The sequence below is a fragment of the Triticum aestivum genome, chromosome 5A (assembly GCF_018294505.1).
Source record: "Triticum aestivum cultivar Chinese Spring chromosome 5A, IWGSC CS RefSeq v2.1, whole genome shotgun sequence".
Lineage (NCBI taxonomy): Eukaryota > Viridiplantae > Streptophyta > Magnoliopsida > Poales > Poaceae > Triticum > Triticum aestivum.
Genome location: NC_057806.1, coordinates 637,372,716 through 637,383,651, shown reverse-complemented (window position 1 = coordinate 637,383,651; position 10,936 = coordinate 637,372,716). Strand labels below are relative to the sequence as shown.

The following is a 10,936-nucleotide window of genomic DNA, read 5'->3' as shown; positions in this document are numbered from 1 at the left end:
ATGTACATAAGGAAAAAACGATTTACCCAGTTTAGTCAGCAAATAAATGAGGCCCCACATAACGAAAGCATGTACTCCCTCGGTTCCTAAATATAAATCTTTTTAGAGATTTCAGCAAATGACTACATATGAAGCAATCATGTCTACATACATTCGTATGTTATAGTCCATTTGAAATGTCTAAAAAAACTTATATTTAAAAACGGAGGAAGTACGATGGTAGACATACATCTCTCCTTGATCTTTTTGTGAAGGTGGATATTGCTGGCTTTGCAGCAACTGCGTGAATGTCATAGAGGGATCAAGCAGATTTCTCTCATGAATGTAGCCAGTAGAACAATAGAATACATCTTTCGCTGCCGATACATCAATCTATGAATCGTAGAATATTCTAGGAAGGCGTAGTTACCCGGGCGGATTAATCCCCATGCTGAGAGCATCTCCAACAATCGTTCAATGCGCGGCGTCTAAAAAACAGGTTTACCGCGCGCAAGTAAATTTTTTTGGGACGCTAGAAGACGTTTGCTCCAACAAGCGTTGCAAAATATGCTGCGCGCGCGAGTCCAACGGTCCCAATCAAGCGGTCCCATCTGCAACAGTCCAGAGTTTGCAGCGCGCGCGACCAGGCGCACTAAATATGGTGCGCGCGATGCCTTTTTGATACGCGCGCTGCATTAGTTATAGCGCGCGCGCTTTTTGTGCGGCTGCTGGAGATTCCAAACCGGGTCCCCGCGCACTAAAAGCAGTTTTTATACCGCGCGGCGCTCATATAGCGCTTCTGTTGGAGATGCTCTGATCTTCGGATCCATGTCGCCGCCGCCATGAAGTGTACTGTTCCCCCGCCCAAGCCGCCAGGAACAGAGTATGCTTAGTGGAGAGCTATGCCTCGCTTCAATGCTATGACCTAGGCAACATCTGGCCCCGCAACCAACACATGTTGTGTTGAATTTAATGGTATGCAACATGTACAGATGTACACACCGATTGCGCTTCGGTACACAACCTGTCTATACATGTTGACCGCCGAATACTGCACGAATCTTATCGCTGTATCATGTGGCACCCACATACCCGGTAGAAACCCAAACAGCTAGAAAAACCACTCTCATTGTGGTTTCCCTAGAAAAAATAAATTTCCAAATTGGTAGCAGATATCACATAACAAGCTAGCAAACTACTAATCTTGCATACGAGGGGAGGTGTCGGCTTCTCACTGGAGCGATGACGGTAGACGGAGCCGGCATTCTCGGCCAGGAAATTAAGTGAGTGAGGAATTGAGGATAGATAGCGCGAGAAAGCGCCACCAAACACACAAGCACAGCGGACGGCCCAGCTTCGCGACCACGATGAGGGCTCTCCCCATGGCCGTCAGCCGCGGCGCCGTCGCCTGCGCCACCCCGGCCGCCGCCGCCGCAGCCGTCCCCCGGAGATCCATGCTCCTCTCCACCGCTGCCGCAGGCGCAGGTAAGCTCACGTTCCTTCCTCCACGCCGACCGAGAACACGAGCATTGCGTCTGCTTGATTCCGTTCATCTGTTGCTTGCTTCCCGGAATAGCGCTGCAGTCCGACCCCATCAGGCTGATGAGCACGCCCAAGCTCAAGCTCCGCGCCTCCGCCGGCGCCGCGCAGGCCGCGGCCACCTCATTCTCCAGCAATGACGAGGCCTTCACCTGGGCCAAGAAGGACAACAGGAGGCTCCTCCACGTCGTCTACCGCGTCGGCGACATCGACAGGACCATCAAGTCAGCCCGCCGCCGTATTAGCTGCACCACCTGTGTCGTTCTTTACCGGAGGATGGATTCTGACAGGTCTTCCTGGCCGATGAATGCAGGTTCTATACAGAGTGCCTGGGCATGAAGCTGCTGAGGAAGCGTGACATACCCGAAGAGAAGTACACCAATGCCTTCCTCGGATACGGCCCCGAGGAAACCAACTTTGCCATCGAGCTCACCTACAGTAATTCTTCCTACATGGCACACAGAACCAGCGCATTCTCACTGTAATTTTTATCATTGCTAATGTGGACCTGACAACTTATTCATCTGCAGACTACGGGGTTGATTCGTACGATATCGGAGCGGGGTTCGGTCATTTCGGCATTGCAACCGATGATGTAACACACCACTTCATGAGCCTTTACGATTATTTCGTAACAAGTATAGTACGATGCTCTATTGAACAATAATGTTCCTTGAACCTGGTGGTTTGTCACGACAGGTGGCGAAAACAGTTGAACTCATAAGGGCGAAGGGAGGCAAGGTGACTAGGGAGCCTGGCCCTGTCAAGGGTGGCAAGACCGTGATCGCGTTCATCGAAGACCCCGACGGCTACAAGTTCGAGATCCTAGAGAGGCCAGGGACTCCAGAGCCACTATGCCAAGTGATGCTTCGTGTCGGTGATCTCGACCGAGCCATAAGCTTCTACGAGAAGGTAGGTACCTTAGAACTGCTTCTTGTTCATGAAAGTTTTGCGGTTTGTTGTACCTCAGTGGTCATCGACTCGCCGTAGTGACGTCTCGTCGCTAAATTGTAGGCTTGTGGTATGAAACTGCTCCGGAAGCGAGACAACCCTGAATACAAGGTGATTGCTTTGCTCAATATATCATCTTGTTTCTTGAAAAGTCCCACGTGTAAACTGGACAAGCTCTTGTGCAGTACACGGTGGCGATGATGGGGTACGGGCCTGAAGACCAGAATGCGGTTCTGGAGTTGACCTACAACTACGGTGTCACTGAATATGACAAGGGGAGTGCCTATGCTCAGGTATAGAAGGACATACTCCATTGCATTTGCAGTTCATAGACCATTTGAACCGCCAATTGTTGTTCCAAATGTTGCTGCATTGCTAAGTTCTCGGTATGCTGGGTTTTTTCCACAGATCGCGATAGGCACCGACGATGTCTACAAGACCGCCGAGGTGGTGAAGCTGTCCGGAGGGAAAGTGGTGCGGGAGGCAGGTCCCTTGCCAGGGATCGGCACCAAGATCACGGCCATCCTGGACCCCGATGGGTGGAAATCGGTATCACCCTTTCCCCATCATGCTGATCTTCGAACCATTGATTGCTCACCGGTTCGAGACTCAACTGTTTGTCTATTTTTCATGCAGGTGTTTGTTGACAACATTGACTTTGCCAAAGAACTGGAGTAACCATATACAACATGGACTTTGCCAAAGCACTGTAAACATAGACTCTTTAGCTTTTACCATCGTTGTAAACATGAGCGCATAGGCTTTGGGAGAATATTTAATCTCTGGAGAACAACAAATGGAACAGAGGACAACGAGAGCCAACTCCAGTTTTATAGATGCCATTCCCCCTGGAGAAGTTAAATTTTGATGTGAAATTTGAGCAAGTTTGAAATGTGAGCTCAGAAGAATGGGGTTCGATCAGACTGTAAAAAATGAGTATGATTTAAGATCATGAATGATACGCGCGCCTCCATGAGTGTATAGGAACTCCTAAACGGTACTTATATAATTATATTGTGATTTTAATACCAACCATTAAGGAGTCAATGTAGGTATTAGTGGTACATGTACGTATGATTTGACTGGTTTTTTAAATACTATGGCATAGTGATAGCACTATATCCATAAATGAGCCACACAAATTTGGAAATGTTACAAGGAAATCTGAAGTCGTTGGACTACTTTACTATATATCCATGCAGATACATGCGGTCTCACTCAATGTCATAGATATCCAATTGCATTGAAGAAAGGATACTGTGCATGAGAACGTTTCTTGTTTACAATACAAGTTGAGCAACATGGTGCTATTCACTTAGACATTACCTTATTTAGACAAGATTACTTTCTTACGGACTAATCCAACTGGCCAATAATAGGGGGAGCATATATCATCTATCAGTTAACCGGAAAATAAGCAATTTATATTCTAGCCTATTTCTTCCTTGCCCTTGAGGTGTGGCTACCAACGAGTTGCCAGAATGCCTTGGGTCTAGTATTACCTCAAATCATGCTCAAATAACCCACATCTACCCATCCATGTGATATATAACAAGAGTCGAAATGATTATCACGACTTTGGAAAACAATTCTTATGCAATGGCAATAATAAGTAATCTAACATGAAAACAACTAATTGTTGCAACAAAGTGTACCATGGTACAACATGCCTTCACTGGTATGTGGGTTGACCACTATTTACTCTACAAAAGTAGTAAATCGGTGCATTCTATCAATATATAAACACAGCTTCGCTGGTTCACCATATTTTCCAAAGTAACACAACCTTGAACCAAATTGTTCAAGCATTCCAAAGTGCATAAGCAGTTATAAGAATATCATTTGGCTGTGTGCATGTTAGTTATGCAGAGGCCGGGTGTAATACTTTAATCATTTAAGTAATAAAAAGCGCCCCTTTTGAAAAAAATAAGAATATCAAGAAAAGAAGTTGGGTGCAGCTTGACACCACCAAAGAGGGATATAGCATATGTCTACTTCATCTAGCTATTGTAAAACAGTGGTGCATTTTTAGGGCTTTTGATTTGTCGTCATCGTCCTCACTAAAATCAGTTCTTTTTTTTTGTTCATCTGATTTACGTACATTATAAATGGGATGGGTGGGAGGAATTCAATAAGCATAGAGGTTTATGAAGAATTACGTACATGAACATAGAGAACAGAGCAAACATTTGATTTACCGAACAAATAAGTAAAAGGAAAATTATTATATTAAATATATTGTACGCCATATATAGCTCTGTAGCAGAGACCTGACACGACTCATATATTTACATGTTGCTTGCATTTATTCATGTGTTGTGATGAATTCTTTCCTAAAAAAGACTTCTTAGGGCAACTCCAGCAGAGTCGCCATATCTGACCGATTGACGTAATAACTGCCGGTATGTCCATTTTGGCCAAAAAGGCCACTCTAGCGAAGTCGTCATCTGGCTCCGGATCGCCAAAAATTTTGGAGGACGGTCCATATTAAGCCCCCGAGCATCCATATTTGGAGGTTGTGGGCGTTAGTTTGAAGCGCGCTCCATCCGCCAACCGCTCGCCCGGAAAGGAAGTTTCACCTCCCTCCTCAACCTCCCGTGCGTCCCACTCCCTCTCCTTCCCCTTCCCTCTACCTCCTGACCACTGCAATCGGCACCCTGCATCAAAATCGCTACCCGACGGCCCGTAATCAACACCCCGTCGTGGAATCGGTACGCCGTTGTCGGAATCGATGTGTCGCCAATGACACTAGCTCTGGGACGTGGCTGAGTGTGGGTCATCTGCCGCGATTTTGTTCCTGATTTTCTCAGCCTCAGTGGGTACCTCGGCTGCCTCAGGGAGAAAGGTGTTAACATAAATATCTCCAAAGAACATAAATATCTCTCAAGAACATAAAAAATGTCTGACGCCATGCTTGTTGTGATGTGACTCCTAAATGTCGACCCAGAGATCCCCGGACGCCGTCCTTGCCAAGTGCTTCCAGGTGGACGGCGAGATCATTAAGATCCTCAAGTCCACTTCTAGTATTATTTGACGACTGCATACATATATAATGCATGAGTTTCACAATCGAAGCCGATGACTGTTGTTAGCTAGATTGATTTATTATTATACATTGTAGACCAGTAAATAGAGATACCAAAAGTTTTCACGATTTTAGGTATATTTTGATTGGATATTATATGGGTCGATAAGATTAAGTTAACATTCAACTTTAAGCAACTATATTTGTGCTCGATTGACACCGAGAAAAACACAGAGACTTCCGGTTATTCACTCGTTTTCCTTTCTCGCTCGCGAAGTGACTAGGACGAAGCAATCGTCCCCTCCAGGCGCTGTCGATGAGCCCGTGGATTCGCCTCATCTTTGCCCGTCACTGGTTCTGACGACGATAGTGGTCGTTCGGTTGTGGAAGGACCTCGATATAAATTTTATTGTGTATGGGATGCTTTATACTTCTAGTCCCTTTTGCAAAAGAAAGTTGATAAAGTTCTTATAACAAATGTTGAATCAAAAATCATGTAAAGTTTGGTAAATTATAAGTGAAGGGGACAGGTGGTGGGGGCCAATACCTCAAGAAAAGGAGGGGCGAATCGGGAGAAACCACGACCACATTATCTATCGAGCTAAAATAGATCTAGACCGCCAGCAGTCGACAAAACCACATCAACAAAGCGTAGCCATGAGGAAACAAGGCCCATGGAGGCGGAAATCCATACCTCAAAAAATGGGAAAGGGGAAATCGGAGAAACCAGCACAACATGATTGCATTATTTGTCTTCTCTTTTTTAGCACAACTGCATTATTTATCTAGCTTAATAAGCCTGGAGCGCCGCCAGACGACACGAGCACGTCGAGAGGAATAACCATTTCAGACAACGAGGCGCCTAAGGTGATTTTGTAAAATTTCAAGATGATATGCCGGCTCAGTTTTTTAAAGATGCTCATAGGGATAGGGTGTGTGTGCACGCGCGTTCATAGAGGAGAGTGTATGCACGTATATATGAGCGCTTGCGTATGTACTGTGTCAAAAAAATGGCCATATATAGTAAGGAAAAATGGGTAAAAGGGAAACGAAAAAATCAGGCCAAACTAGTACAACACGGCTTATCGAGTTTTTTTAAGGGGACTTATCGAGGTATAATATAATAATAGGCCTGGAGGACCCATGGAGGAGGATGCACCAAGAATCAATCCCGGTCCAGCTTAACAGCCCTGTAATCTAAAAGGCCCAATAGTCCAAATTGCATACAATCTCCTCCCTCGTATATATACCCAAAAATAAGTTGCTGTAACCCAATAGGAAGCCGACAGATCGCTGCTCCGGAACGCCTCGTGCCGCCTCCTTCTTCGTCTGGCACGGCAGCTCGCCACACAGAGACCCGCCCTAATCGTCCGATCTGTTTCAATTCAAGGTCGCCATGGCTGCCGCCCCCTTCCCCAACTGGCTGATGCTGGAGCGCTTCGTCTTCCGCAGGGACGACAAGGGCTCTTTCCCGGACGACACCAAGGCGCCCATCCGGGCGTCCGGCACCACCTCCTGGAACGCTCGCTTCCAGTTCCACATCGCCTTGTGCCTCGCCGAGCCCCCGCTCCCCTCCCGCCTCTACGCCCGGCTGCCGCGTTTTCCGGATCCCAGGAAGCAGGCCCCCTTGGCCATCCTGGCGACGCACCGCCATCTCCTCCTGCTTCGCGTCGGTACCAATATCCCTGGACGAGGGCTGGTGCAGGACTTCCTCATCTACAGCGCCTACGACCCTTCCTCGTTCAAAGCTCTGCCCCCTTGTACCGAGCCGTACACGGATTATACCCGCACCGGTGACAGCCTACCTCGTGGTCCTCCCCTAGAGAAGGGGAAGACGCGCCTGCTGACGGTCAAATCCATGGGCCTCTTGTGCCGAGGTGAAGGCGGGCAAGAGTTTGCGGTGGCAGAGCTCTGCGTTTTCAAGTCCGTCCACTTGAAGATCTATGCTGACATCTGTTTGTTACGCTCCTCCACTTCAGCTGGCCCCGTACTGGGCGGCGAATGGAACTCTATGCGTCTACCAATCATTGGCATCGACAATGTCAATGATCCTCGGCAGCTCTGTTGCTGGGACACGGACACCATCGTCCCCTTCAACCGCTCGCTTTGCTGGATCGACTACCACCGAGGCATGCTCATCTACGACGTCTTCGCAGAGCATCACCTTCCTCGCGTTCCCTCTTGATGAGTTCCCTTCTGCTCACACTCACCGTGAAATCAAGCCATTCAGCTGGTTATACCGGGGTGTGTCCGCCATCGATGATGGACGTGTGCTCAAGTTTGTGAATGTCACCCGCCATGATGGCATTGGTCACGGGGAGCTCAAATCTGGTTCAGGCTTCACCATCACCTGCCACACTCTCGCATTAGGTAGCATGGTGTGGGAATTAAACTACACGATCACTTCAGCTGAGCTCTGGTCTTCCAATCCGCACCTTCCACACACCATCCTTATGTTCCCTCAAGTAAACGTCCACAGGCCATATGTAGTGCATTTTCTCATCAGCGAATTCGAATACGTCATTCGGAAGATGTGGGTGGTCAGCATTGACATGAGCACCAGGACAGTGGAGTCGATTTCCCAATACATCAATGCAAAGGAGGGCCTTAAAACCGATGATGCTGACTTCACCAGAAGAAGATCTAGCGCTCCCGCGTCCTTCCTCCCCTGTGAATTCTCTAGATTCCTTCGTCTCTCCAGGTGGTAGCTTCTATCTACAACATCTATACCACTTAGTACTTGATAGTTTTTTTTTGTTTTGCCGTTAATCATTTTAGTCCTGTTGGTATTTCAATTACTTGGAGAGCAGCCTCTTTCTCCAACCAGAAAGTAATGTATTGTATTGTATTGTATTTATGTGCTACAGAAAGAGCGAGGATATGGAATGACTCATGGTCTACAGATCAAGTTCAACTACAATTAATAATGGTAAGGATGAAGCTTTGGGAGAGATCATTATTTCTGAAATTGACCAGTATAGGATTACCTTGGTAGCAATATTATCTTCTTACTCTCGTGTATGCACCATGGTAACAATATTATGCTTTGCATTTTAGGAAAAATACTAAGTGACAAAATATGTCATTACCATGAGGATACAGAGAACTACTCCTAGATAGAACTGGAAACAACACAAATCAATCGCAACTAGCGTTATTTTGTACTGGTCAGTTTGCAAAAAAGGGATGTTTCTTTGTTAATAAACAGAAAGATAATGCCAACAATGAGACTGTTTCAAGACCCCAGTAGCAATATTTAAAGTAACTGACATGTTTTCCTAATCACTACCAGTTAGTGTTTAATAGTTTTTTGCCACTCATCATTTTAATCTTTGTTGGTATTTCAATTACGTGGAGAGCAGCCTTTTTCTCCAACAAGACCCGTAATGTAGTGTATTTTATTTATGTATTGCAGGAAGAGAGCAAGGATATGGAATGACTCACGTCTGCCAACTTCATCATACTGGAGCTTTACGGTCTACAGTTCAAGTTCAACTACAATAATTGCAAGGATTAAGCTTTTGGAGAGACTACTCATACGCAGCTTATGTAGTTCACCTTTATTTTGATGTCTGTGAGGATCTAATAATATATTAATGTACATCGTCCGTCCTCAAAATTTGTGCCATTTCTTTTGTTGTTTGCCTTTCGTAAGTCTTGGCTGCTTGCAAAAGACTATTAAAAGTTAGCTGAAGTATGTGATCCTTATGGGATTACCATGGTAACAGTACGATCTCTTGTATACACGTGGTCACCTTTAGCTCTTGCTGATTCATTGCTATATTACTGAATGGTGCAAAATAGGCAGAATGGAATACCTGAATTTGGTGTCGCCCTCTTCATCACTTCCTTGCATATGTGCATCTTTTTGGCCACGTAATAGTATTGCACGATCTGTGCTAACATATTTTGTATATTTTGTTTATAGTTTCATAATGGATATACTTGGTTTAGTTTCATTGTGGATCAGAATGAAGTAAAAAAAGGTAAACATGCTATTTACTTGAGTACAACAGCACCAAGGGTTTCGACGGTGTTATGAAAACATTGTGCCAAATATACAGCCAAGATCGAAGATTTTCTCTCTCACACACTGTAGCGATTACTCTTTACAACCAAAGTAGTGTTTGTGTAATCATAGTATTCATCTGAACTGTTGAACATGTGTACATGTACGTAGGTCTGGGTTTTGTATGCCGCACCTATAGTGTCTCTCTCCCCCTGTATTTATTTCTATCTTGGAAGACAAGACACCGGTCGCACCCCTTGTACCTATATATATGTGCCTAGTGCACGATAAATGATTATCGATGCACCAAAATCTTCTTCTACATGGTATCTATCGCAAGTCGATCCTCTCTCGCTTCCGCTTAACGCTAGCCGCCGCCGCCACAATCTGCCGCCGCCGCCATCTCCCTGCGCAGCGCCTCCTCCCGCGCCGTGCGCTCCCGCATCCCAATCCCGTCCCTGCCCAACCCGCTGAGCGCTTCGGGCTGCTGCCCCGCCACGCACGCATCGCCCGCGCTTAGTTCCTCGCTAGCCGCCACGTCCCAATCGTCGCTCGTCCCGCATACGCTAGCCCCGCCTCGTTTCAATCGCCGATGGTCCCGCCTCGTTCTAACCGCTGCTAGTCCCGCCAGCCACGCGCTCCTGCATCCCGCATGCTGCTGCGTCCCGCAGTCCGCCAGTCACCCGCGCCGCATCGCCTCGCTGCATCGCGTCGCTCGCGTTTCCGCGCCACAGATCGTTTGTATCGCCGCGCCGCACCACCGCCGAGCCGCCATGTCTTCCTCCGCCTCCTCCTACTCCAACCCCTTCGCCGGACCAGACCCCGCTGACATCCGTGACATCAATATCCACGACCGTGTCCCCGTCGTCCTCGATGCCACTGATGCCACGTACTTCGCGTGGAAGACATACTTCTCGCTGCTCTTCCGCGAGAATAACCTCGTGGATCACGTTGATGGCTCCGTCGACTCCCGCGCCATGGTGGGTGACTCCGAGTGGACCGCGATCGACGCCACACTCATCCGGTGGTTCTTCACCACCATCTCGAAGGACCTGTTCCACACGGTCGTGAGCGACGGTGATGATGCCCGCGCCGTGTGGGTCAAGCTCAACAGCCTCTTCACCGACAACAAGCTTCAGCGCCGCGTGTTTTTGCAGCAGGAATTTTTTGACTGTTATCAGGATGATCAGTCTATCGATGACTACTGCCGCCGCCTGAAGACGTTGGCGGATGAGCTCCATGACATTGGCGCCAAAATTGATGACGACCTCCTCCTCAGCACGCTCACTGCCGGCCTCAACGAGGACTTCGGTAACGCCGCCTCCAACCTCTCCCTCATGCCGGAGCCCTCCTTCCCCAAGTTCGTGGCATACTTGCGGTTGGAGGAGCGCCGGATGAAGGGGGTCAAGAAGCGCGTGCAGCACCACGCCCTC

General features: G+C 47.5%; 1 protein-coding gene across 1 annotated transcript; it reads left to right on the top strand.

Moving 5' to 3' along the window:
- Positions 1-1,200: 1,200 nt before the first annotated feature.
- LOC542984 (lactoylglutathione lyase GLX1) lies at positions 1,201-3,658 on the top strand. The gene is made up of 9 exons (NM_001417158.1): positions 1,201-1,464; positions 1,556-1,742; positions 1,832-1,956; positions 2,049-2,113; positions 2,218-2,430; positions 2,533-2,580; positions 2,655-2,762; positions 2,878-3,018; positions 3,106-3,658. The coding sequence occupies exons 1-9, from the start codon at positions 1,347-1,349 to the stop codon at positions 3,145-3,147; spliced, it is 1,047 nt and encodes a 348-aa protein (NP_001404087.1). The 5' UTR covers positions 1,201-1,346; the 3' UTR covers positions 3,148-3,658.
- The last annotated feature ends 7,278 nt before the right edge of the window (positions 3,659-10,936 follow it).

Coding starts and splice junctions, on each gene's coding strand:
- LOC542984 (NM_001417158.1), top strand. CDS start 1,347: ATGAGGGCTCTCCCCATGGCCGTCAGCCGCGGCGCCGTCGCCTGCGCC. Junction 1,465..1,555: donor CACCGCTGCCGCAGGCGCAG/GTAAGCTCACGT, acceptor TTCCCGGAATAG/CGCTGCAGTCCGACCCCATC. Junction 3,019..3,105: donor ACCCCGATGGGTGGAAATCG/GTATCACCCTTT, acceptor TTTTTCATGCAG/GTGTTTGTTGACAACATTGA.